This window comes from Maylandia zebra, linkage group LG5 (genome assembly GCF_041146795.1).
Source record: "Maylandia zebra isolate NMK-2024a linkage group LG5, Mzebra_GT3a, whole genome shotgun sequence".
NCBI classification, from domain to species: Eukaryota; Metazoa; Chordata; class Actinopteri; order Cichliformes; family Cichlidae; genus Maylandia; species Maylandia zebra.
The window spans coordinates 14,886,313-14,914,156 of NC_135171.1; the positions used below are offsets into that span (position 1 = coordinate 14,886,313).

The 27,844-nt window shown below is 40.4% G+C and overlaps 1 protein-coding gene across 4 annotated transcripts; it reads right to left on the reverse strand.

The window, feature by feature from the left end:
- Positions 1 to 111: 111 nt before the first annotated feature.
- atxn7 (ataxin 7) lies at positions 112 to 27,265 on the reverse strand. 4 transcript variants are annotated; one of them, XM_004545286.6, is made up of 14 exons: positions 27,117 to 27,265; positions 24,679 to 24,780; positions 23,851 to 23,893; positions 20,202 to 20,414; positions 19,910 to 19,978; positions 12,468 to 12,572; positions 7,144 to 7,432; positions 6,397 to 6,716; positions 5,965 to 6,047; positions 5,025 to 5,305; positions 4,685 to 4,874; positions 4,454 to 4,575; positions 3,207 to 4,350; positions 112 to 2,480 (listed from the first exon to the last, which is right to left on the reverse strand). In XM_004545286.6, the coding sequence occupies exons 4-14, from the start codon at positions 20,404 to 20,406 to the stop codon at positions 2,463 to 2,465; spliced, it is 2,826 nt and encodes a 941-aa protein (XP_004545343.1). In that variant the 5' UTR covers positions 20,407 to 20,414; positions 23,851 to 23,893; positions 24,679 to 24,780; positions 27,117 to 27,265; the 3' UTR covers positions 112 to 2,462. The 4 variants fall into 4 exon arrangements, with proteins under 4 accessions (XP_004545343.1, XP_004545342.1, XP_076739946.1 ...); XM_004545285.6 differs by lacking the exon at positions 23,851 to 23,893; XM_076883831.1 differs by lacking the exons at positions 23,851 to 23,893; positions 27,117 to 27,265 and adding an exon at positions 24,907 to 27,078.
- Between the last annotated feature and the right edge of the window lie 579 nt (positions 27,266 to 27,844).

Below are 27,844 nucleotides of genomic sequence, written 5' to 3' on the forward strand. Positions count from 1 at the left end.
GTTCTTTAAAAGCTGTGATTCAAATTACTCGTTTGGCAACAACGACGCGAGCAGTTGGACCGTAAAAATGTTCCTATTCCTTGCAATAATTTCTGAAGTCCCTTCAGCCTATTTTCTTTTTTTTTGGAATAAAAGAACATGTTTCAATCATGAAATGTGTTTAAGGTTTACAAAGTGTTACGACTGAAGAGTCCACAAAAGATGGTTAGACAGCGGGGGCACAGCTTCGAGCCTGCACGACATCGCAGAATCACAGGCTAATTGGGTCACAGAGTAACTTATTTTATTAATTCGTAGGCAACATAAAATGTGTTGTAAAAGCACATGTGATTGAGACCTTGAAAGTGAATAAAGGTTTCCTGTCATACAGACACATGCTACAGTGACAACACTTCTTTCCCTAAAGGATCCCAGTACACGATTCATGAGATGCTTCAGCTTCCACATATAGGCATATTGCATTATATAGACTTGGCAGTGAACCACTTCAAATAGTCATGTTCTCTGACTTTCTTTTTTTTGTTTTTTGTTTTTTACTAAATAAATAATGATTTTTCAAAATTGTACCAAAAATTCTGCGTGTACAAAAAAATGCCTGTGCAAAAATACATATTTGAACTATGTACAATTTGTTAACAAAATATGTTTTCTCAAATAGGGATACTTCAATACTTGTTTGATACATAGGCTACAAGAAAAAAAAAAAGCTAACTGAAGATTTTTAAAAAAAAAAAGTCTACTAGGTTTTCCACACTAATTGACATCAGTGGAGGTTCCATAAAACAGGTGTTGCCAAAAGATCTAAGATCTATATCCAGTGAAGCAATCTCCATGAATCTCACACTGTAACGCTCGTCCCCGAGACCTCTTGACCTAAGCTATTTCCCAACGAGTGGGGCAAGTATTGCCTGATTTAAGACTATTTTGACAGCGGAACAAGAGTACAATGCCTCGTCTACTGTGACAAATCTCTTCTGAACATAGTGTTACTGCGAGGCATTCAAACTGTAACGTCCAGAGCTTGGGTAGTGGTTACACACAGGAGGGACAATCATACCCACAGAAGACAGGTGACGTGCAAGTTTGCTCCAGTTAAGACGTACCATACCTGATTCCCTATGTTTAAAAAATAAAATAAAATACAATTCACATCTGCCCACATACAGCTGTGGAATTCACTCAGCGGTGTAAGTAACTTGTGGCTATAGTTATACAGCTTGCACAGATTTTCTTCAATCCACAAATGCGCCATCACCGCTTCATAAGCAAGACTGCCCACCTTTTACTTAAAAAAAAAAAATAAAAAAAATAAAAGTAGTTGGCAAAGCTGATAGCAGCTTTTTGGCTTGCTTTGTGGACAACTAAAGCAGTGCCTGTGGAGAAAGTAGTTATTTAGTGCTGTTCACAGTTGGGGGTAGGTCTACTGTGGCTATCATTTTGCACGCTGAAAAGATTCCGAAAATTAACAGGCTTCCTCGAGACCGAGCTCTCCCTCTCTGACAAAAGATCCAATCGAATGGGCACATCAGGTGTCCTTTTCACATTTAAAAGCACAACCGTCTTCACCAGGTCTACAAAGCCCCATTGTAGTTCAGTGTAAAAAGATCATAAGAAATCATAGAAAGGTAACACTTGCATAATTATTCCGGGTAATAAAAGAAGTGACCAGATCATCCCTACGGGCTCGTCTCAGGCTACTGCATGTTACCCGAGGTAACTCAACATGTCACCAGGGAGAATCACACTAACAAGAAGTGAAACAAGGTGATTGTGTGTATTTTTCTTAAGGTTTTTGCAAGTAACAGTTTGCTTCTCCTACTGCTTTGCTTGCAAGGCTTCTGAGATCAGGCGCTGGGGGTGTAATTAAGTTGGAAATTCCAGTAGTCCAGCAGAATTTGACATGAGAAAAAACATTACTCATACACACATAAGCACACACACACACACACACACACACACACAGTCTTTTTTTTTTCCTTTTTCTTTTTTTAAACAAACACGGAAGAGATCTGCTCGTTGTCTCCCCAGTTGCTCAGTGTCATGACGGCTTGTTGCAGCAGCCCTTAACCTGAACCCAATGACCTTTGAACTACAGGATAAGAGACCGATGGCTGTTGCAATTGTTCCTCCGACCAAACAGGAAGACCTCTCAGAATACTGGGACAACAGTGGCGTGGGGGGGGATCCTTGGCTTGCGCATTAGATCCCTAGCGCTCCACGCTATCCCCCATTCAGTTCCCCCTGCCCGCACCTCACACACACATGGCTTTGGGAGAAACGGTAAGGACCACATATACATCATTGGGCAGTCCAAATTATCTCCACCCTGAGGATTGTGGGAAGCTGAGAGTAATGTGGATTTGATTTCAGAAGGCCTCATGCATTCCAGAGCAGTATGCGGACCACTCTGGATTATTTCCCGCCCGCCTGCCAGTTTCATACACTGAAGCCGGACACCACTGTCAGGGACGAGCCTTTGGCTGGAAAAGGAGAGGAGAAAAACATAATCTTAAAATGGCTGTAAAGTCATCAGTCCATAAACTAGTTTTGCAGTTTAAGATGAGGCTTTAATTTCTAGCAAGAATTATTTCTTTGTCTTTTTTTTTTTTTTTTTTTTTTTATAAATCGGGAGATTCAAATGTCAGTCAAGATCATTGAATGTAATCAGAAATGTCTTATCACCTGATACTTTTGGCATTATATATCAAATACTATGAATACCTCATTTCCTCATCTTTACTCAGTTTATATCAGCCCTTCAGGTTCTTTAATATTTCATTTCATTCATTTTGATAATTCACATGAAAAACAAAAGAAAAAAGTTTTTGTTTTTTTTAAAAAGGATTATGGCTGAATACCACTTGGGCACTTTGCTTGGAGGATGCAGTTTATGTGCATGATAGCTCAGAACTGTGAGGTGTTCATAGTCATACTTTATTCATTTATTTTGAAGTAATACACTACACTTTTATTAGTCTGTGTTCAGAATAAGAAAATTGCCGTGACCTAATATATATCTGAAAAATGTGGAACTGTAATCATGGTTTAATGTAGTATCCTTAAAATCTTAATAATATCCATCCTTATCCTAAGATGACCCACATCCCCAAATTTTAAGTGCAGTGAACTGAGAAAGAAACGAAATCTTTCACAAGATGCAATCAGTGAAAACGAAAACACATCCTGAATGTGTCTCAAAAACCAACCTGATGTAAATGAGAGTTGTTGGGTAGACCCGGTGTCCCTGGTATACTCCGCCCATGCTTCCCATGGATGTTGTTAATGGCAGGTGACTTGGCCACTTTGGGTCTACCTGGTCCTGGCCCCCCACCTCCTACTCCGAGCCCACCTTCCCCACCTCCGCTATTTACGCCACTGGAGGCAGAAGAGCTTTTGCGCTTCTTGGCCTCCAGGCGCCCGTCTGAGGAGTGGTGACTAAAGCTGGTGTGGTGGTCAGATGAGGATTGGTGGTGGACAAAAGGTCCCAATGAAAGTGTTGAGTCACTGCTGTTCATTACCACGCTCATACGCTTGATGGACTCTGCAGGGCTGCCCGAGGGAGGACCTCGTGCTGGTGGCCCAGAGGAGCCACCGGCGGAACTGCCAGAGAGCTCGGCCTTGAGGCTAAGGGAGTTTGTTCGCACAGTAGGCCCACAGTTAAGCCCCACACTGTGAACCCCACTATGGGAGGAGGATGACGATGAGGACGAAGGACCTAATGAGCTGTGGTGGTAGGTGCTCCCTGAGCTGCCGACATTTGCACAGTTCTTCTTAAAAGAGGAGGAAGAGAAGTTGGCATTGGAAGAGGAAGATTCAGTGGAGCCATGGGATGAAGAGAGGATAGAACTGTTCTTCCTCTTCTTCCCCGAGCTGAAGCTAGCGCCGCTACTGGTATTGTTGGCTCCAGTGCTTCCTCCACTGGTGGCGTTGGGGATGACGGTTATGGAGGAGCCAGACGAGCTCTCCTTGGGCTTAAAAGATGATGACGATTTGGTAGTGCTGCTGCCAGAGGAACGGGACTTAGGCACCCGGCCTGAGGTTAGGGAAGGAGCTGAAGAAGAGGATGAGGACAAGTGGGCTGAAGGCATCTGCGGCGACGAAGACACTTGTCGGGCTTGTGTGGTGCCATAGGCCGGGTGCTCAGCCCCACCCTGCGGCGAGCTGCGGGCATTTAAGGTGGTCCCATAGGAGAGCACTGACTTGCCCTCGTAGGATTGGCTGTAAGGAGTCTGCGGCAAGGTGGCAGGAGGGCCCAGGAAGCCTGAAGAGGGAGTGCTACAGTGGGAATTTGTGCTTGTCCTATAGGTGGGTGCAACAGAGGAGGAGTTCTCCAAGGCTAAGGGGATTTTCCTGAAGCAAAGAATATCAGAAATTAGCCAATTATTAACTTGACTCATAAATTTAAAAAAAAAGAAAAAAAAAAGAAAAAAGGACGAGTCCAAGACTGACTTACTTCCACATTTGGGAGTTGACATGCTTTTCCATCATTGTGGTGAGGGTACATCGCACTTTGTCCCATCGCCGGTCAAAGGAATAATAGCCTCTCCCAAACAGTCGACTCCCAAAAGTACAGTACTGGGAATAGAAGGGAAGAACAGATGAGAACTGTAATCTTTAATGGCTTGACCAGTGTAATAAAAAAAGGAAAGTTCCTTGGGGGTAACAGCAGATGAAGTGCACTTACAGCTGCCGGTCGTGGATGATAACCTGAATAGTGACAGTCCAGTTTCTCAGCATTGTCCTCACGCTCCTCATTCTCTCCCTCATCACTGGATGGTCTAGAAAAGCCATCGGGGGTCGTTTGGGGATGGTGTAGCGACTCGTGGACTGCTGCAGAGTCTCCAGAAATACCACCTCCGTGACTGCTGTTTAGTCTAATGGAGAGAAATTGTGCCCAGTCACTTTCACCATATTCATCAAAGCTGAATCAAATTAAAACTGTCTGTTTTAAGCCTGTGTGAGCAAAGCTACACACAGACACAATACAAGCACAGCAAAAAATCAAAGTGTGGCACAGCAATTACCGTGGAAGACCAGGGCTGTGAAATTTGGGCTTTCCAATTGGCAAAGGCTTAGTGGCATCAAGGGCTGGGCCGTTTCCATGAGCCACCTGGTGGGCATCATGGCCAGAAGTGAGGTGGGAAGAGGGGTGTGGGTCCCTGAGAGGGGGGTTTTGCTGGGAATGATTTTGGTGGAGTTCTCGCTCCCTCTCCCGCTCCCTTGTTCTGTTCTTGTGCTCTGCCAGCAATGTGTCAAAGCGCTTCCTCCGCCCTGGCACCGCCCTCCGCTGGCTTAAGGAATGTGTCTGTTGAGACATTATAAAGTCAATAGAATTTTCATTATGGTAAGAGCTGGAGAGAGAGTTCTCCTTAGAACCGCTCTTAATTTCCTTTTTTATTGCTGTTTATACTTGGCAGCTCTGGCTCTAACAAATTTTTACAACATCAATTACAATCAATCACAACCATCCTTTGAAATGCAAATAATAACTTTGGTAATATTCTACACATTAAATAGAATAATACGACATAATTGAACTGTATGCCAAAGTGCTCCACTTATATTAAAACACAACGAGTGACGGCATTTTGCAGTTTCATTAAACACAGACATTGTAGTTTCCTATATTTCACAGTAGAGTTCATCATTACAGGCTCCTCAGAGTTACGCTGTGCTCCTCTTTGTGGCAAACCATCTGAGCTGACAGCATGTGTCCTAGAAACACCGGCCCTCAATTGTCAGCCTGTGGCTGCCGTGGGAAACGCTCACCCAGAGGTTTGAAGCTTGCTGCCTCCACAAGTATGTCAAGAACACGTTAGATCATCTTGTGAATCTAGCAAGTGTGCTTTGATCCTCATTGCTGACAACAAGAAAGACTGCTGAGCATTACCAGCCCAATTCTCTTTAAAAATAAAATGCATTTATACAGCTCAGTTGCAGCATGCAAAGCAGGGACTTTGTTACCTTGCATGTTAGGGATCTTGTGCAGGGTTTTCGAGATGTCACATCTATAACGCCACAGTGGATATCTGGATTAAACTCACGTTCTGATGGCAGAGCAAAGGGGGAGGAGAAAAACATTTGTTACCTTCATAATTTGGGACAAGTTGTGTTATGCAAAACATTAACATTACATAAGCCTTTCCCCTCTAAGATAATGTATGGGACATTTTGTTTAAGCTGCTGACAACATTCTGAAATGATGTCTGCTAGTTACACTCTTTCATAGGCAATAAAATAGGAACCTAATGGGAGGTTCATCTAATAGATTAAAAAGCAAGGTTATAAAAAACAAAAACATTCAGGCTAAGCATGTAATGCTGTATGAGACTTTTAAATACTCTGAAAAAATGACAAAATGTAACTAGTCCCCCCTCGTTCCACATTCCAGCTGACCTGTGACTTTCTTGTTAACGTGACGTCTGCTACTCGCACTGCTGCTGTCCTGCTTCTTCTCCGAGAGGACAGTGAGGTGGCCCTTGCCATTGGGAATCTGGCCTGGGGCCAGTAATGGAGGCTTTGGTATGGAGGGACAGTTAAGGCCTGCTTTTAGGGCTGATGAGGAGGTCGTGATGGCGGTAGTGTTGGAGCTCACAGTGGTGCTAGAGGAGGATGTAGAGGAGGATGAGGTGGTGGCGGGGGCAGATGGAGCTTGCGCCGGCTTAGCTGGCGTGTCCGGCTTCGGATGCATCTTGTCCATCTTGACAGCTGGAAGGCTGGAAGAGAAGATGACAGCGATGAAAAGGGTGGTGAGGAGGAAGCTGAGAGTTAGAAACAGTGAGCCAGTGACAAGCGTATGGTAAGAGACAGATGTGGACATATGGATGGCCCTGCGAGGACAATCACTACTAATGTTCCGCTATATATAAAACACCTTCAAAAGAAGAAAAAGGTCAAAATCAACACTCGCGTATAAATGACTGAATCAGATTTCTACCGAGAAACAAGCAGTAAAGGCAAATAGCTCTGACTGCCACATAAACCATCAATAAGCAGTAGTACCTTATTTTCAAGTACTAGTATTGCTACAAAAACTATTACAAGTAGTCTCCATTTCAAAATAGTTTTTTTTAAATTAGACTTTAGTATGTCTGCCAGAAATGTGGTTGTAACAACCCTGCACCTGTGCAGAGTGAAACTTACATCTTTTCTGGCTGGTTCATCCTGAAGGGGGCAAAGGGGGGTCTTCGCTGAACGCCTGGCAGCTTCTCTTTGGCTGGTTTGACAAGTTTGGGATTGGAGGACGACGATGAAGAGGAGGGTAAGCTTGAGCTAGCAGCTGAAGGTCGACCAAGGATGCCTCCGGTAGCCACTGCAGCTACGGACACCGAGCCCACCCCGGGCCCAATCCCACTGCCGCTGCTCCGGTTCCTGGCAGACGCAGGAAACGGCGAGGTGGACGCTGGTTTGCTAGCCGAACTGTGTCTTCTCTCTAAAATGATAACAAACAAACCAGAAAGGCATTAAAACATAATAGTTAACACACTAATTATAATCCAACACTACTATAGGACTAAACATAGTTGTGACTCATATAAAAAAAAAAAAAAAAGAGAGAGAAATGGAAACATTAAAAATCTCCCTCTAACAGCTGTGAGCATGTTAGCTGAACAGCTAATAAGCAGTATTGGTGATTCATGCGCTGCATCTTGAAATAGAACTGGCCAACAGGTCAAGAGCTTTCTTTCTTGCCTGAGCTTCTTATAACAGCTGCTGTGCAAACTGATGAAAGTCAGTAAGACAGCAGAAAAGGTTAGAGTGATGCTTAGTTGTGGATGGAAAGACAAAAATAGAACTTGGAGGGGGGGGAAATGCTCATCTGCTTAAATCCAAAACTAGCTGTCTTTAAGCACACTGCTTTCTAAAATGAACAAACTCTGTGTGAACACAAATCACACCAATTACACATTTACACAAGACAATTACAGATCTACTTTCAAAAAAGGCTCACATCACATCCTATTTTTAGTAACAGCGTACAACAAAAGCTGCTGTCCCAATGTCACCACTACACAAGCACTTCATAGTTTAAGGTTGATTAGCTGCCACTGCATAAACAATTAAAAAGAAAAAGATAGACAAAAACATCATGAAGGATTTTTTGTTTTAATTCAGAAATGACTGGAAGCATGAAGCAGAGAGATCTGAATCTTGGCAAAAGCAGCAGCTCTCTAACAGAAATAGTGGGCGCTCTGGGTGACACAGACCGACATACACTCCTGCTGCTCTGATTACATGTAGAGAAAGAGAGACTGACAGACGTGAGCGTGGGTGTCATACGCCCTGCCTCGATCACGCTCAATCCAGGGAGCTCCCTCACCTAAACCAAACTGAGAATTTTCAGCAGTGAGGAAACATCTGACATGGAGAGAATCTCCTGCTGGAAGCTGCATGTGAGCAAAACTGAAGGATATACAGAGGAACAGACAAAGGTGACTAACGAGAATTTCAGAAGAGAGACGGCAAATAAACATTTGACTAAACACTCATAGTCAGCTCTGAGAAGCAGCAACGAAAGACAGGACAGAAAATAACTGCATGCTTAAAAGAAATGAGAGATAAAAGGTGCATCAGCACCAGAAGCATTAGTAATTTTCTACCAAGAATCTGTGTCAGCTGGCTAATGTCACCAGTGTTTTTCCTGCATGATTAATAAATAAATAAAAACAGGCACCTCCACGAAAGAGGTTTTGGCCAAAGGAAAACCACCAGGATTATAGGAAAAAGTATTTTAACTTTTTTTCAAAGCTTCTTAAATGGTCAAAAAATAAAAAAATAAAAAAATAACATGAAAGGTCTTCTGCTAAGTATGGTCACCTAGACCCTCTGCCCCAAATCTGCTTATGTGTGCACTCACCTCTCAACAGTCTTTTGATTTAGTCCCATTTTGTGTGATTATAGCTAACTATATGGTAAAGCTGGGGAGTGGGTTGTGGGACAAAACTCACTGTCACAGGTAACAAAAAAAGTGGAGTGGCTACAAAGAATACGAATGCTCAAAAAAGGTACCACTCCCATTTGCCTTCAGCTATATTCCTCAAGAACGCGCGCGCGCGCACACACACACACACACACACACACACACACACACACACACACACACACACACACACACACACACTAACTGTTAAACTTCTGCTTTCTGAAAGAAAAGGGAAAGAAGTGCTTTTAAGCGTGCCCTCTCCACACCTAGGGGCCTCTCCCGCACATCCATTCAACCTACACTCCAGATTATTTTCCCCTCCCACTTCTAAGAAGCCAAACAACCCAAAAGCTTTTCTTTCACTGCCTCCCTCCCACTTCCTCTCACTGTCTTGTCCTGTCCCAGTCAACAGCGAACCTCTGCACACAAACTCACAACAAGATATCCAAGTGAGACAGTGGTGCTCTGTCTACAAAACAACGAAAGCCAACAGCAGCACCAATGGTAGTCATAACTGATGTAGGGGAGGAAAAAAGGTAAGGGAAAAAAAAAAAAAAAAGGACAGACAGACACAAGACACAGGAGGAGCCTTAATATCATGTTTCATATTATCAAACAGCTGGCTCAGTGGCATGGGGGAATCCCAGCCTGCAGAAGTGAAAAAAAGAAAGAAAATCAAGAAGTGTAATGGCCTTACTACAAACTCCACAGACATCATGTTTAAGTAAAGACAAAGTGTAACCTATTTAAAAAAAAAAAAAAAAAGAAAAGAAAAAAAAAGGTAAAACTAAAACCTTGAGTTAACCAGAAACTCAAATCCACCGTGGTTCCCTTCTTTTACCATTTGAGCTCAAGACACTGAGTGTAAAATTCTGTATGTCTCGATCTCTGAGGAGTCTTTGTTAGACAAGTTCATAAACAAATGCATAAAACGCCAAGCAAAGCAGCAGCTTCCCGTTCCGTGGTGAGTGTCACCCTTGCTGGGCTCAGCCTCAGCCGAGAAGCACAGACACCTAAAGGGAGACAGATGGGCTCAAAGAAGCACGCTAATATCATATTGAGACCATCTCAATGGTGCTGAGATCAGTGCCTTTTCCCCACGTTAACGCTGCACGGGTCCTCCCATAATGACATCACAGAGAGGACATGGGGTAAAACACAGCAAGAGCACTGCTGCTCTGTATGGCCACACATACATGGCTACAGAGTTTCACTTAGATTTAGACTGTGTGGTTATAGCTGATGCAATAAGTTCATTAAGTGAAACTTGTTTTATTTTTAATAATTTTGATATTGCATAGTTTAAAAGCTTCTTTAAAAAAAAAGTAATTATTTGCATCCAGCGGCTCAAATCGGAAGATTTACTGTGATGGGGAATCTTTGGGTTTAGCTTCACCGCCTGATTTTGAGAACAGAACTTAAAGATGTTGCAAAAGACGAAAAAGAGACTGGTGCATTCATTATGATAAACACACTACAGACAATCTGTTCACACAAAGAATCAGCAGCAGCAAACAGCTGAAGAAACAAATATCAAGAAACATGATGAAATCACTGTAAATCTCTGGGTGCTTCTACACCACGGACCAAGCAGAGCACAGTCTGCATTAACAATGCAACCCCTGTATATGGAGTAAAGCCACATGTTCTGATAATGATTGTTTTACTCTACACTTGGTACTGCCATCCAGTGTTTATCTACAGTTCCTTCAAAACCCCCTGACACCTCAAAATAGAGGCTGTATTTCAGAGACACCCATATATCTATACTGTTTAACAATGATGGAGAAGTCTCTGAGTGATGTTCACACAGTTCCAAGGACAGTTTTACCCTAGAAGCCACGTGCTGCTATACCTCCCTCTTGTGGTTGACCTTGATAAGTGTAATTGCTGCTGCACTTCAGAGAACAGGCACTTCCAGGTATTTAGTGGTAGGGCTGCTTGATTATGGCAAAAATGATAATCACGATTATTTTCACTGAAATTGAGATCACGATTATTTGACGATATTTATTTAACCCTTTAAGACCTACTATAGAACCAAGTCCACCAGAGCTTATATTATTTTTTTTTACATGCTGTAGTGCCATTTGTGGGAGCATTTCAAGTTGCTATACATCAATACAACTGTTATAGCCCATATTTTAATAATATGTATGCATTAAGTCCATAGTAATTACATAAATTGCAAAAAAGTGCAATAAACTACAAAAAAAATTGAAAATCGCTTTTGTTTTGTTTACATATATTTCTACTTGGAGAAATTTAAGAGGTTTATCCCTCAAAACTTTAAATACAATAAAGTTGCAAAAAATAGTTTCCCACCACAGGAAATTTATTTTGAGTGTCTTCATAGTTTTATTTTGGAGATACAGCAATTTTTATATACTGCAGGAAAAACGAAAAACAATCCTATGATGCAAATTTGCAAAGAAAACAGCAGGTGCATCATTTCACTGTGGGAAGTGTTACGAACAGCTGATCGGATCGGCAAAGCGTGTTTCTGGAATATTATGTTTTTGTTCCTGCAAGCGCTTTTTATGCAATTTTTGCAAAGCTATATGTGGAACGAAACCGTGACCGAGGACAAGCTGATGGCATCAGATGTAAGTACAACTCCTCCGGTTTCATATGCAAAACAAATTATTGCGCTAGCTTACACGGTTCAGGTTCTACAGGGATTTAAAAATAGTTACGCAAAACAGAGCGTGCTGCTCTGACCGGCTTTAAAGGGTTAACAATGACTTTAAAAAAAATAATATAAAATAGTGTGCAACACCACTGAAGTTTTTTTTTTTAAACTCTCTTTTCAACCAACGGCAGTCACTCTCCAAATAACTTCTGCTTAGCTTTCCGAGCTTCCCTCGGGTCCTCTTAATCAGCGGTCTCCAACCTTTTTTGCGCCACGGACCGGTTTATGCCCGACAATATTTTCACGGACCGGCCTTTAAGGTGTCGCGGATAAATTAGGGAGGGGCTAATAATCGGCTCAGTCATTTTTAATGATCGTTGAAAGCCCAGATCGTAATCGTGATTAAAATTCGATTAATTGAGCAGCCCTATTTAGTGGCCATTGAAACATCCCCAGTTTAATGTCTTAACAGTACTAGAAATCTTAACTGAGCTGTATCTGTTAAAACAGCCCACTACTGGAAAGACTTGAGAGAGACCTATCAAATATTAACACAAGAATTTATAACACACAAACAGTAAATAAATAGGCTACTGAGTGGAGTGGAGTAGAAAACTGGGTTGGGGGGGGGGGGGGGGGGGGGGGGGTACACAGAAAGAAGAAGCACTACTAGGAATGTGTTAATCAAAGAAACATCACATTACTCTTGGTATGGGGGGGTATGGATATAGAGTCCCCCCAATTTTTTATTCCCAAACCTTGCTGAGTATCTGCAGTAACAGCCACCTCATTGTTGTAGTGGATTATTGCTACTACGTGAATCTAGGAAATCTAGCTCTGCACCCCAGCTGCATGAAAAATAACTGAATATATAGATACATCAAGGCGTGTGTGTGCGTGTGTATCACTTACCAAAGTGTGCTTGAAAGGCTTGTGGCTTGACTACCTGACCACAGTGGCTGCACATCACCAGGTAGAAGTCGTCCTGTGCGGGACACTGGCCAAATATGGACATGTCTGTAAACGGGAAGATAGAAGCAGATGGGGCTCAACTCAAGGAGAATAAATAAAAGCGTGACCGATGCCACAGTTGGCAGCAGACTCTGCAAAATACACACTGTTCAATGTGCAACCAAACATCAACTGCTTACTTTGTTTTATATTTAATGTGCATTTGTTGGGGAGTGGGCCGAGGCGTAAATAGACAAACGCAGCAGACCACAAGAAAATGCATTCTTGGCTGAGCCCTAACAGCAATTCTGAATTATTGCCCAACACATACAGTAGGATCCATAAATGTGTGAACAAGGCCATACTTTTCAGAATTGTCCTTTTCTACTCCATCCTAGCAGAAAAGGAAATTTAGCAATCACAGAGTCATAAATGTAGACTCAAGTTAAATTCAAGTGGTACAAAATACTGCCCCACCCATTTAGCAATGGTAGATATTCTTTTACATAGCTCCTACATTTCACGGTCTCAAAGTTCAGTGGACAAACTAACATAATTCTAACATTTTCAGATTATAAATAATACATTAAAGTCAATATCTGCTTTTCAGCCAGTCAGTGAGAGAACCTATAAAGTAGCCAGAGTTGAGGTGCTTCTGGAGCTACATACTTTCCATGCTGAGGCTGTGTGCAGTGGCTTGTGTTCTACTAATCTGCATTGAAGGCAGTGACCTGAAGAAACTGCTCTGTTTGGCCTTTAACAGTCAGGGGGTCCTTTGTACCCTCAATGTCCTCCAGTACAGACAGTAGGAGGCAGTATTGGTTTAGTGACTGAGATAATAAAAACCTGTGTAAACCTACTTTTTCTGCACACAGAAAACTGAAACCGATAAAGACTGAAGCAGGTGTGAACAAAATCTTATCAACATTCATTCCTAAATGACGCCTCGCTGGTCAGAATACTCATGAACTACTAAATGCTAATTTAACACTTGAAAACAACTCCTAGCCTTTTATCTTCTTAATTTAAAATGAAACAACAGGCCACACCTGGCCACGAAACTGCATATCAGTTAACTGTCCAATTTCTTTTGAACCTTTGAAATAGATGAACTATGTAAAGCACTGCTGTAGCAAGAGCCTGCACAATATATCACACAGTGCTACTTTATTAGAAATCCACTGTGGTGGTTTACAGAGGCAAAGTTCAGAAACTGTGCTCTTGTTCAACAGCTTAGACAAAATAAATTTGTAACACAATCCATAATAGGAATTTTAAAAAAATTAACAAGCTCAGGAAAGCAGTTTGGCCAAGTACACATGCAACCCAGGAGTGATTTGTAAATATAGATCACTTATGAGCCCTTATTCACCATGGAGAACAAGTACTGGTGATAAGCACCAATCCAAAGGTTGCCTTTCCAAGATATAAACAAACCCAGGACTGGCTTAGAGCGTGCGACATTTCTGACTCAATAATTAGGAGATATCACTAAGGAATCAGGTTTAATAAGGTGGGTGCCATCTCCTTAGTGCTTTCTATGTTGTTATTAAGAAACAAAGAAAGTCTGCCTTTTGGAATGCCACACTCTGAGCTACCAAGGGAAACTACCAGATATTCTGAGAAGGGGCAGTTTTGCAAAAGGTCCAAATGAAATTCTGAATCTCGCCCAGGTCGCAACGCTTGTTTGAGGTTTTCTCTGTCAAACATGGCTTTAATATTTAATTGATTGATTTAATTGGTAAAAGTAATTATGAAATTAACCTATAAAGAATGAATTACTTTTGCAGTTGGGCAGACTAAATGGAGTTATTTATGGTGTTTTTCAAGATGTAAAAGCTGGCAGTCCCAGGTGTACAGAAATGCTTAAAATGCAGCTTAACTAAACTAGTCATGTAGGTTACCACCTTGTGAAACCTGATCCCTAAAGTCAGGTCATATTTCCATGAAGATGACAGTATAGGGTTAAAATTAAAATGCTGACGCACACAACATCATGGATCATGATGCATTTCTTCCTGGATAAAACTGTAAAAACAAGAATTTCCCAATAGTAAATAGGCAAATACAAAGAAAACCATAAAAAGCAAGAATGCAAAGGTGTCTTCAGCTGGAGAACCTCTGCCCAATGACAAACCTCACGCTTTAAAGGCACTCCAAGGCGAATCAGAGGGAAGTGCTGCTTCTCAGCAGAATGTGATCAAAATTTACTCTGGCGGAGAGAACCAGAAACCACCTAATTAAGGAGGCTAATTAAGAGATTGCCTGGGGCGTTATGATGAGATGAGAAGAGGAGAGGATACAAGAGCAGAGAAGTGGAGCCCCTGTTCAATATGTACTCCGCCAGGACCATCAAGGGTTCTCCAAACATCACTGGCCAAGTCTTGAAGGGATGAGGGCCATTAAGCAAAGACCGTATAAAAGATGTACCTGGCAGATTCTCTCTCAAGGAGGTCAGAGGCAATCGTGTGTGGATGAATTGACAAGTCCAATGCTACTTAATGTGTTTCAATTGTCTGAAGCTATTTTGCCAAGTGTCTCCTTCAACAGCAATGGACCAAAAAGACTTGCTTTCAAAGTATCTGCTTGCTACAAAGAGGAAGGAAAATATCCTCACTTAATGGACAAAGGCATGTGAATTACGAGTGGTAAAATGTGACATGGAGTATTCACTATGCCAGTTGCAAAAGAACAAGCCATCAAAACAATAGCTAAATGCTAGCGTAGGCAACTTCTATGTTCAACGCATCTACTTTAATTCTATTCTGTCTCTACCCAATTTGCTTATCCAAGTAGCAAATTGCAGATATAATGAGAGAGCAAACATATTTGCCAAATCAATAACTTCCTGTGTATTTTTCATTAAAAACGCCTTTCTCTCAAATCTACTGAAACAGGACAGGAACTGCAGCATCCAACCACATTTCCTCACTGGATCAATAGCAAGGTCAAACAAGACTTGTTTCCGAACTGCTGCAGCAGTTCACGTGCAGTATTTTTCATTAGTATTTTTCTAATGGGATGCTCAACTATGAAAGTAGACATGCTATACAGCTTTGCTACTCCACATTCAGTGCCATAGCACTAAATGGCCTTTACTGCTAAAACTGTCCGACTTCAAAAGTGGTCTAACGCCACTGTGTCTGCCCTCGTCTCAACCTCCATTTTCTTCTTTTTCAAACATGAGGTGTTAAAGACAGAGAGAAAGAAAGTCAATGTAGACAAGAAATAAGACAGAACGGTGAATTTAAGACAAAAGGAAAAGAGCGCAAAATGGGAACAAAGTCGCAGTAAACGAACAGAGAAGCCGTCTGAGGCCTCTGCGAGACAAAGAGGCAGTGAGCAAAGGACATACGCTTGAAGGAGGAGGAAAAGAGAGCCTGAGAGCACGAGGCAGGGGAAGAGAATGAGAGTCCAGTTAATTTCAGCATCCTCATCCGTGGCAGTGATGAACGAGCTAGGTGCAATCGTAGCAGCTCTGGCTGCCGATGAGTAGCGCACATGCTGGCTGCATCTGACCTGTGGCTGACAGTGGCACTACATTTCCCAGCTTCCCTGACTGTGACAGTGCCACTGTAAAATTTATCAACAGCGTGACAGAATGATGAATTCATCAGTCATCTAGTACCATACATTCTTATAATCTGTGTGCGTGCATGTTATTCATCTGCGTGTGGTAGAATGGCAGTAACGCCACAGAAGGAATCTGGTGGTGAGTCATGGCAGAGCGATGTAGTCATCCACTTGTAATACCCCTACCAGACGCACGCGCACACACAGGCTTTCTATGAAGACAGACTTCTGCCACGAGCAGCATGTGTTGATGAGCCCCATGACACAAACAACAGTCACTGACAGACGCCGCAACATGATAAAGACATGTTTCATGACAGCGAAATGTCAACTGACCCCGCATCCTTGAATTTCAGATGAGCATTCTGTCTCTGTCCTTTATGCAGAAAAATGTTCTAAATGGTTGACAGATGAAAAGATACAGTGACTTAGTGGTGTCCTACGTCTCGTACCATCAACACCGCTCCATTGCACGTTGGCGCTGATTCTCCAAGTTTCATGAACTCTACACAGGACAGAAATTTTCCGAGACATAATCTATCATTTTGTGTTTTGTTGACAGCGATCGAGAGCAGCATCTAACTATCTCCCGTAAGAGTTCAACTCGGTTTAAGGGGTAGCTAACCAAGCATACGACTTACTTCATTTTCCTACTCAAACTATTCCCTTATCTGCCCAACACATGTGAGCATCATAGCATCAAGCACATAGGACACTGCTGACCACACACACACACACACACACACACAAAAGGCAATATTAGATAAGTCCTCTGTGAAGCAGTCTGCAATAAACCCCCTCCTTTATTCAACACATAAGGAGGATAACCAAATAAAGTTGGATAGGCAATGATGACACAAGTGTGGGACAAAGTAATGTGCCAAAAACGAAGAGAGGCTGAACCGCCAATCTCCACACTCATTCAAAGTGCATTACTACTAAGACAGTGAGGCCTTAGGGCTGTCCCACTGTTAAACTCTCAAACACACAAGGGCTCTCTCAGGTTTTGTGAGCCCTTTATGCTCACACTGCATTTCTGCAAACACTCCCATAGGGAATTACCCACAGTTCATAGTGTTGTGACGTTAAACTGCGGGTTAAGGGGGAAAGCCTGAAAACATTAAAAAAGTAAATAAACAAAGGAAGGAAAGAGGAAAAAACGCTAACATGAACCAAATGCTATATAATGTGTTCATCTATTCGTCATCTGTTTATACTGTGTTCGTTTTTGTTGCTGCTTGTCAAAAGCAAGTGAATTAGTACTTCTTAAAGCTACTGCCGAGAAGATGTTCAATTCACATGAATGGCTCAGCCTTGGCCATGCAGAAAATAAACAGTGTAACATAAAATGCCCCAAACAACAAATATGTTTTTGAGCCATCAATGTAATATCACATGGTAAGCCCAAACCTGCCGTCCTATTCCTGTATATACCATTTTGAGTGCCCAACCTCTCGCACACAACCACTAAACAGGTAACATCATCAGTCTGTGAGGGCTCAAACACTGGGCCTTAAGATGAATTTATACTTCTGTCTTAAATCTTCAATGTCATGATGTAAACTACACCGTTTCCTGATGATCACTTCCTGAGAAATGTAACTGCACGTCAAACTGATGCAGTCAACAATTACAGTGATTGGAAGATTTGACAGTAGTAAACAGGCCAATGTGTTTCTGGGCACTTTTTCACTCCAGTTTTTGAATTTATCAGTGACAGAATAATCATCATCGCCTCAATTTAGCAAATTCCTGGATGGACACTTCTGAAACTATTAGTATAGATTTGAGGAAATGTTCAAATAAGTGGAAAAACTTGACAGACAAATATGTTTGACCCAAGGAGGGAAAAACGTCCGAGCTGTCTTATCTGTCACCATCATGGCTTGCGCCACATATAAAACAAGAGGGCACGACCGCAAGGCAAATAACAACCCATCACATGCAAATTCGAATGCTGGCACCAGCAATTGCCACTTTTATAGGTTACGTCATAGCCGTATGTGAAATGACTTAAAAATACTGTCCATCCAATATGTCGATCAATGCTTTAACAACAACGATGAGAATGCGAACTACTAAAATTTAACATTTGTGCCTTCACAATGTGAATCACCTAGGTCAGAACCCTGTTAAATTCTTTTGATGATTAAGCACACCACAGCGAATGATTCATAGCTGGCTGGAGAATTATTGATGGTGTTGATGTCTAAAGGAGCTTCTTGTGGTTTTTGCTTTATTAGCACTGTTTTCTCTTGACCAAAATGATCCATGTAAAAACAATTTCAAAACAGAGATTATTATTTTTAGTCCACATTTAGTTCTGAAAAGAAGCTTAAACAAAAGAATGCATTTTAATCTTGTTGGCCTACCTACTGCAGTAACTGCTCCTTAACAGCAAGGTCATACATGACATGCCCTGCTTGTTTCTCCGTCAGCAGGAGATAAAATTCCTTTTTAGAAAGTAACTACATCGTGGTGAAATGTATAAAACACAAGAACAAACATGTCCTATCCATAGGTATACACTTTTAAGTAGACTGCCTAATTAATAACTCAAGACAATGTACATCATTAGCTCGGCATAACGCCTTTCATAGAACAAGCTAAGCTTACAATCACCACAGTGACAAAGTTGATTCATCACTTGATTTACTTGTGCCTCAAATGAACAGGTTAGTCCTCACTTCATTTCGCCAGCAGACTCATCCTTATTTCAATCTTGAGGTCTGGCGTGTTATATTTCAGCTTAGAAACTTAAGCATCACATTAGTCTTAAGTAAACAAAATGCAATTTTACTTTTATAACAATTTACCTTTGTGATGAAATTCATTCTAAATCAAGGCCTGCCAGCAGGCCCAATCAGCTGAAGCTAATCGAGGTGTTTCCAAAAATAAAACTGCAGTACAAACTGCTTTGAAACACCTCTCTCTAGCTCAGAAGCCAGGCAATGTGTGTGTTGTACATTGAGTTTTAGCTGCTGTTTAAGATGATGCCCTCTGACATGATTTTACAATTGTCCTTTAAGAGTTTATTAGTTAAACCTACTATGTTTTAACCCTGGAACCACACCTACTAGCAGAACAACAGTCATATCAAGATCAGTGTAGCCTGGTTGACTGTTTTTATCCTATTCAGGGTTTTATATGTTTCATACATGAATAGCTCATGCATACTGGTTGGTGGTTTAAAAGGCCAATAAATAATAAATAAATATTTTTAAGTATTTTTCTTAATAAACAGTAAAACTATTACCATTGGTTAACATCATATGTTGGTTGTTAAACTGAAGTAAGCAAAAACACAACTTAACATTTTAACTTAAATATATTGTACAAAAAGTCCAACTTGCTCTTTTAACAGCAGTAGTTTAACATTATTATGCTGGCTTTTGTTTTGAAAAATCAGAGCTATGCCTATGAAGTAACTTTTTAACTTCTTTATACTTGCATTTCTCTTAGCAACAAACATCAATGTCTTAAGGTAAGGGGAGAGATGTGAAACATGGAAGTTTTGCAAAATGGGAGAAATATGGATGCGAAACAAAGCCCTTTAAACACACCATCCAATGAAATACGCATTATCACTTTAGTCAGCAAGTCCAAGTTGCTAATCGTTAAGTTATTTTAGGTTCATGTGCAAATGTCACCACATGAATTACCGACACGTCTGACTGATTATATCCGGGTGCGCTTGTTTTACTATAAGTTTTGCAGAACGACACGAGTAAAGTGTTTGAATCCATGTTAGCGTGAGTGAATGTATGTATGCGTGTTAACCCCCATAACCAAAATACACCTTTGGCCCTAGAGGGAAAAAAAACACTCACCTTCTCTGCACAAACGCATGGCTTCTCGATTTTTCCCGAAGTCTTTAAAACTTTCCTCCGATTCAGCACCTAAAAAAATGAGGCGATCCGAAACACACAAATGAATAGTTGCACTTGCTTCCCTGCCCGTGCTGTTGCTACCAATAGCGTTTCTTCATATTCAACCGAAAACTGCATGCACTCGGCCAAAAAAAAAAAAAAAAAAAAAAAAAAAAAAAAAAAAAGACAGGACTGGCAACTGTCGCGCTCTACCTCGCTTCCTCGCAAACATACGGCACGCTGGGGAACTCACCGTCGTTGCCGTGGAGTTTGGCGGCGTCGACCCAGCTGCTCCAAGGCTGTCCCAGCATTATTTCTGGACTAGGCAACGATCTCCGCTCTGCAACAGTCGCCATTGCTGTGGAGCCTTCTCCCCGCTGGATCTGCTGCTGCTTCAGCTGCTGCCTGGCCGCTCGGCGCTGCTCCCCCCTGACGTCATCCTCGGCCCTTTCCGACATTCTTTCCGCTACAATGTAACAACACGAGAGTCAGCGCTGGTAGAGCTCGGGATAGGAGGACTTTTATACTGATTGACACGGGCATACGCGTGTTGTTTTCAGCAAACCCGCCTCTCAGAAAAAAAAATCGCCCTGTGTGGTAACTTGACGTTACAAGTACAAAGCTTACACAACATACTGTTTAACGTCGAATAAATAGGCCGGCTGGCGATTCAGCTGAAGGTTGCTGGTTCCCTTGGCTGTGGCTTACTCGCTAGGTATCATTTAGAAATGTAAATTACATTTAATAATTGTAAACTATACTTAAGAATAACGATCAAATACAGTGCTTTGAGGCAAATTTGTGATTGATTATAAATGAACAACAACAGTAATAATACTAATTTAATGCACAAGGTATTAGTTAATAAGGATCGCTTTTGAGATTTGACTCCATATAAACAGTTGTAAGATATACTAAATACTTTTTTATGATGATGACTGACCATAACATATTTATAATTTATTATTGATTCTTTGTTTTCTTCCCATACTAAGAAAATGTGAGCTTTAACATCTTAAATGTATGAGCCATAAAGCTAATATCAATATATAGACTTTCTACTGGTGACTTATGAGTGAAATACTATATTATAATGACTTTATGTTTAGAATGTATGCATTAGCTTCCCAATATTTTGAAAAATATGAGAGAAATACATTTAGAGATATTGACTTTGTATAAAAGGATTACGGTCAGTTACATTAGATTCCATTTAAAATAAAAACAGGGTCATGTTACTATTAAACACGTGTCTAAGATGTATTAATGCAAGACTTCAGAGATTTTTGAATGACATGCACAAACCTTTTAATTTCTAAGCATTTCAGATTTACAAAGTCTGTTATAATCTACCAAGTTTACTTTCACTTTCAAAATGAAACATTTCTCATTCTACCTAGACAGCATGTGCTCGCCTAAGTAAAGCTGAACAAGGAGAGAGAAAAAAGAAACAAAACTAGAACTGGGATCCTTTTACATTCTTGCCAGAAACAAAACCTAGAAAAGTACAGATGTCTTATAAAGACGGTGTAACACACTGACTGAAATTACTTATAAATGGCACATCTCATCTGTTGTGGTGTTTAATCTTTAATATTAATCATGCAGTGTTGGACTCTGTGTACCCATTTTACCCCTCTACCTGAAATTCTTACTCCAATTTGGCAAGTACTCCAAAAAGCCTTGGCCCTCTCGAGTACAGAGTTTAGTGTAGGAATGCACTGATATTATCAGATGAACATCAGTATCAACTGGTGTCAGTCTTCCTGACTGCTATCACCTACCAAATGCTGATTGGTTTCTGCTGCGTCAAATAAATCAGGTGATCACACGGTGTGATGAAGAGCTTAAATAGTTCAAGTACATTTAAAACTTCTCTTTGCTTTTAGCACAAAATGGTAATAAATAAAAGAAAAGACAAAATGAGCAAACAAAGGAAGGAAAAAAAAACAGTATTAGTAAATTGTGATCTCAAAAATCTGTTTGAAAGTCCAATTTTACCATCATGCATTTAAATGCAAATTAAAAACATCATCCTGAATGTGCTGGCTGTGTGTGTGCTCAAACACTGTGATGAAGAGCATTTTTTAACACTGAAACTACAATAATGTCAATTTAACAACCTTGATGCCAGTTGGTTTAATGTTTTAACTGGATATAGTTATTTGACATGCCCTCAGATTTTTCATTTCTTCAAAACATCTGTTGCCTTTATTGCCATAGCATCATATCTGTAAGGTCAAAGCAAAATGATCGCAATAGTGTAGTTTCAGGAACTCTGCCCAGCATAGCTGTGACATTCTTGTGGGAGGAACCAGTTAACAATTAGTGCACTGATCATAACAAGAGCATTTCAAGAGGAGGAGGACTGTGTGATTACCGTCATCCTTTCACGTACCCTCACTCATTAATTTTAGAGAACTACTGCTTCACTGGAGAGGAAATAATTTGCATATGTAACTTATTAGCACCATATGTTAGTAGCTGAGTAAAAGCAATAACATCACAAAGGTAGTGACAACATGCCTCTGACACACACAAGAACGTCAAGCTTACTGTACCTGAAAGAGGTCACAACTGCTGCATCTTTCCTGTGGCTTGGAAGAAGAGATTCCCCTTTCTATACACTCCAGTATATGGTGATTGATATTTTGGTAGAGAGCCAACTCTTCAACTGGAGCCTAGTCCAGCCCAGCTGGTCTTCCCTAGTTTTATGTTCTTTAAGATTTTTTTTTCCTGTCCCTTTCAGTTTTACACCGTGATTCACAGCAGACATTTCTACTCTACTTGGCTACCTTATGCTTTACTTTGCTCTGTAAGCACATTTAAAAACAAAAAACAATATCAGTTTGACCCCCTCCTCATGTTCTTGCCGTTTTTATGAAATCACCTTTAAGTAAATACTCTTAGTTAATTCCAGATTGCCCTCTCACAGAAGATTTTGCTCTAGTAAGGTGAAAAATTGAACACTCCCACTGGTCCTCAAGTCGCATCAAGCTTTTGTTGAGTTTATCTTCGTTTTCAGAATCAATACCCATGTCCAGACTGTAAGACTGTATATAAAGATGGAACAAGCAATCATGATGTCATTATTGTTTTTAGAGACAGAAACTCCCATAGGTGAATGAAAGGGTAAAGTGATAAGTTATCAGCTAATGCTAGCTGGACTCAGTATTATTTCAGAATACTTCCAGGAAATCTGAGATAATATTTATGACATTGTAAAGAAAATACTGAATACTTTTTTCTTTTTAATTACTGCCGTTTGCACACAGTGCCATTATTATTATTATTGTTTTTTAAATGAAACAAAGAGTACTTTCCACCCTTTTTTAATGAGTTACTGTCACTGATGACAGACTGCCTAATTGAAGTGCTAATATGTTGAAACAAGGTGCCAGCAACAGTAGCACTCTAGTCCAAATGTAAACCAAAGCTAGCCAAAAGAAAATTTAAATCATAAAATAACTGCTTAATACCTTCATTTAACAATAACTCAATTAACTTAACCTTGTAAAGCATCAAGAGCCTGACCAATATTGTCACCAAGAGACCTTGTACCAGCTACAACATAGCTACATCAGTAATCCTCATCCACTGTTTGCTTTTCCTGACATATAGATTGTAACTATCTGGACTAAAATCACCATCAGAGACGGATATACAGTTCTCACTCTCAGATAGGCCTGGCCTTTCTTTGTTATAGTGCACGCTGGAGGATGCAAATGCATGGTGTTGCTATATTGCTGATGTTTTGACAACTTTTTTTTCTTTTTTGTCATATGAAGATTTTTACTGGTATTACGAGGAACAGCCCTGCTGTACAGATGGAGCACACAGACAGAGATATCTGCTTATTACTACTAAGTAAAAGACTAATAAAACACTAGAATTTCACTCACCAAAACTGAACCACAAACGTCTAGATTAGGCTGCACCACACACCTGCCAATCAAAGTGACCATGCATTATGAAAGAGGCTTACCTGTCTATGAGGCATAAACTGTTTATTTGTACCAGGCTATAAAGATGTCTTACCGTCATTTACTTGGACATTTTAACATAACAGCCTGTAAAGATTGACTTGCTTTTGGGGCCAGTCTCAAATGGCCATTTATTTATCTAGCACATCCATGTTGGATTCATTTTCTAGCCCAAAATTTGCCACTTGGTCAAACACAGCAGAAGCGTGTAATCATCTCAGATGATTTAATCCAGTGAGTCTAATCAAAATCTATTGTGAGTTCAAAGAACAGAACAAAGCAGATTAGCGGACGCTGGATCAGCCAGCTGATGTTGGATCTTTTAAGCAACATACAGAGAACAGATGCTGTAGTAACGAAGACCTGTGTAACATTAGGTAGTCCAACATAGAAGTCTTGAAATTACACAATTTCTGTAATTTCCTTGATACTTACTGAGGGGCAGCTGCACTGTTGGCCTTTTTTTTAAATTCAAACAATTCATACACATATAGTAAAAAGAAAAACCTAATCTTAAAGCCCAATACAACAAGTAGTATAAAGCATATCCTCAGATGCAACTCACTGATGCTGTAATTGAACACTTCCTTGATACTGAATACTTTACAATAGAAACTGTATTCGGTGTTGGGCCGTTGTAATGGAAGTACTACATGACTAGGTATGATTATTCTGCAGCTATGAGGAAACATAAAAAACCCACCACATGTCAATACAGTTTTGAAATGAACAGCAGCAAGATCTTACCTTGGCAAAACAAGAAACAAGGAATTTATCTTTAAACTCAATCAGATGATCCACATCAGTTTGGGTGATTCCTGGCTGGCACACACACACTGGATAGGAAATCTGGAGACATACACAGACATGCATTGAGGGAAGATGTAACTATACCACACCTTTTCCTTTCTATAGTTAGTAGGTGGAATTTTTGAATTATGTGTAAAAAAAACACTTTCATTCCTGTCCCCTTACTGATCAATGGGGTGGCTGTAGCTCAGGTGGTAGAGCAGGTCATCTACTGATTGGAAGGTTGGTGGTTCGATTCCTGGCTTCCCCTAGTCTGCATGCCAAATATCACTGGGCAAGATACTAACCCCAAATTGCACTCTGATGCATCCATCGGAGTATGAATGTGTGAATGTTAGCTATAAAGCACTTAGAAAAATGTGCTTTATAGCGAATGGGTGAATGCACAAGTTGTGTAAAGCGCTTTGAGTCCTCAGATGAGTAGAAAAGTGCTATACAAGAACCAGTTCATTTACCATCCATCAACTTAGTCAACATAAAGAAACACATACATCTACAGGAATCCATTTTAAAGACATGCAGACATTTTTATATTTTTTGTTGTCTTCATACATTTAAGGCATATTGCTGTTTATTCAGTGGTGTACTGTACCATATGGTACCACCAACTTTACATTTGTTAGTCAAATGTTGCTTTGCAACCCTTTAAAACTTACAACCTAAATACCGTCAAAACTAAACCACACATCTTAAGTTTAAGTTATCTAATGTCAAAAATCTGTTATAATGAGCATGAAATCAAAATAAATTCACTGCCGGCGACCTGAATTCCAGGATTTACTGGTGCTACACGTTAAAAAAGTGTATTGCTAATATACACAACAACTTTTAGCAAAAGCAGAAAGAAAAATAAGAATCTTACTGCTGCAAAAGTGGCAGTCCGAAACTATTTTCACACATCAAGTCTGGAAAATGTTCAGAGAGTCAGGTCAGGAGACTGTCCAGTGTTTTCTCTTCTCACAGCTAGCTCACAGCAGAAGATTATTAATTGTTAATAGTTAGTGTGGTTTAGGTGAACAAGCTGCCTGGCTGGAAGATTGAGGACACAGTCACTCAGTGAAAATTCACCACAGTACTATCTGCGCTATTCTCACATTCGACAACATGTAATACATATAGACTATCTATCTATATGTATAGACATCTAGAAGTCAATACTTTCCTGTTAACTTTCAATAAGTTAGAGTGGGAAACAATTACAGAGTATTATGTAAACGCTTGCATATGGGTGTCTGTGGAACATGCTATTTAACCTTTCGACAGCAACAAAAATTCTGACTTGTGACAATGCAGAAGGGAAAAGTTTCAGCAGAACTAAAATATTAGTATTATATTTGATTCTGTATGCATGTGCTGTCAAACAATACTAACAGACAATTCTCACATCTTTGTCATAAATGCCAACACTGATAAAGTGGCAAAGAGCTAGTGTCACCATTATAGCCGTTGGCCTCTACGGTGTCACAGTATTAATACGGGCATGTTTGTCATTATATCAGAAAAATTGCCTAGAATACACTAATATATCATCTGAACATCAGTAACACTGACTTCTGACCAGCATGTAAGATTATGTTTACGGTGGCAGCAGCCGATGTCATCTGTTGTGTTATCTGCTTAATTTATTTATTCTTTTTTGTTGTTTTATCTTTCTCAACTGGGTGGCTAAATAACAAAAGCTACATAAAAACATGAGAAATAAAATGAGATTCAGACAGAAAAGATATGATCCAATTATCACAATGATTGGATTGGGGAACTGGTTATGCTGGATTTCCACCTTTATATAGATTCACTGAAAAGGCCTATACCGGTTAAGAACAATGTTAATAACATTCTTACGGAATATAAACATACCAGTACCCGTAGCTTAGCCTTAGTTCGGTTGTGGTTTTGACTTTATGAAATGAGTATGTTAAAGGCCATGAGTGGAAGAACATAGCATTATGTCACTTCTTTAGAAAAACAGTTGTTGTCATTGGCAGACAGGTGCAACTCTGACACATAGATAAGAGAGAACACAGGAACCAGAATTCGTATTGGCTAGAAATGCTGCCACTTCTACTCGACACTAATTACACTATCGTAGTTATTTTTTTGAATAAAAAAAGACAACATTAACCTTCACCGGAAATACGGTATTTGAAAACAGACCAAATGTCTATAAGCCGTTGTGTCATGACATTAAGCTCAATCTAGTGTGGGTCTGTGACTGGTACAAACGTTACTAAACAACACTGATGGCTAACGTTAGCCTGCTAGCTGGCTAACGTTAGCCAGCCATGACTAGCGCCAGCGAGGAAGCTGACAGCAGCCTGACAGCCCAGCAGAAGTCATTAGCCGCGGTCACATATCGACAACAACTTCACTCTTACCAAGGCTCTGGATCCTGTAGACGTAAGTCTGACACCTGGCTGATATATATCAACTGGATGCACAGGGTGAAGGAGACAGAAGACGGTGGAAAAGAGCGAGTTTAGTGCTCAGCCTCTGTGGAGGTCTTCACCTGGTGCTTCCATGTCTGTTTACCAGACTGCATTCTGGGACAGAGAAAAACGTCACCGCGCCACGACGCAAGCGCGAACTGACCAATGACTGCATGGCACCGCCGAACTTCTTCACCAGGAGATTTTATTTATTTATTTAAATTTATTTCTTTATTATTTTTATTTTATTCCCCTGTTAAATGCAGTATTTACAATTGCATGAAGCCTGGGAGATATGTGATAGGGGAAATCATTACAATTAACATGTGCAATTTAAAAAAATTAATAAATAAAAAAATACTACAACACGTTCACCAAACATATGTTTAATTCGATTTAAACGATTTAAATCGATTAACTAATAATTGCGGGCAAAAACAGAGATAACTATTATATGGGAATGAAAGAATCCTGAACTAAAATCTATAACAGAAGCAATGGTTGGGGGGGGTTTTAAAACCTAGTTTCGGTGCAAAGTCAGAACACTCTTAAAGGACTTTTTTATTACAAGGTTTGATTGATGATTCTATTTGCAGTTTTCATATCAGCGAATGCTTCAAACTACCTGCCCAAATAAGAGTCCCTGGGAATTTGAACATGGCTGCAGGGTGTCAAAA

What these genes read in the sequence shown, in the direction of transcription:
- atxn7 (XM_004545285.6), bottom strand. Translation starts at nt 20,406, where the DNA reads ATGTCGGAAAGGGCCGAGGATGACGTCAGGGGGGAGCAGCGCCGAGCG. An exon ending in ATGAACCAGCCAGAAAAGAT is followed by an intron (nt 6,717 to 7,143) that starts GTAAGTTTCACT and finishes CTTCTCTTCCAG; the next exon opens with CCTTCCAGCTGTCAAGATGG. An exon ending in CACAGCCCTGGTCTTCCACG is followed by an intron (nt 4,875 to 5,024) that starts GTAATTGCTGTG and finishes TCTCTCCATTAG; the next exon opens with ACTAAACAGCAGTCACGGAG.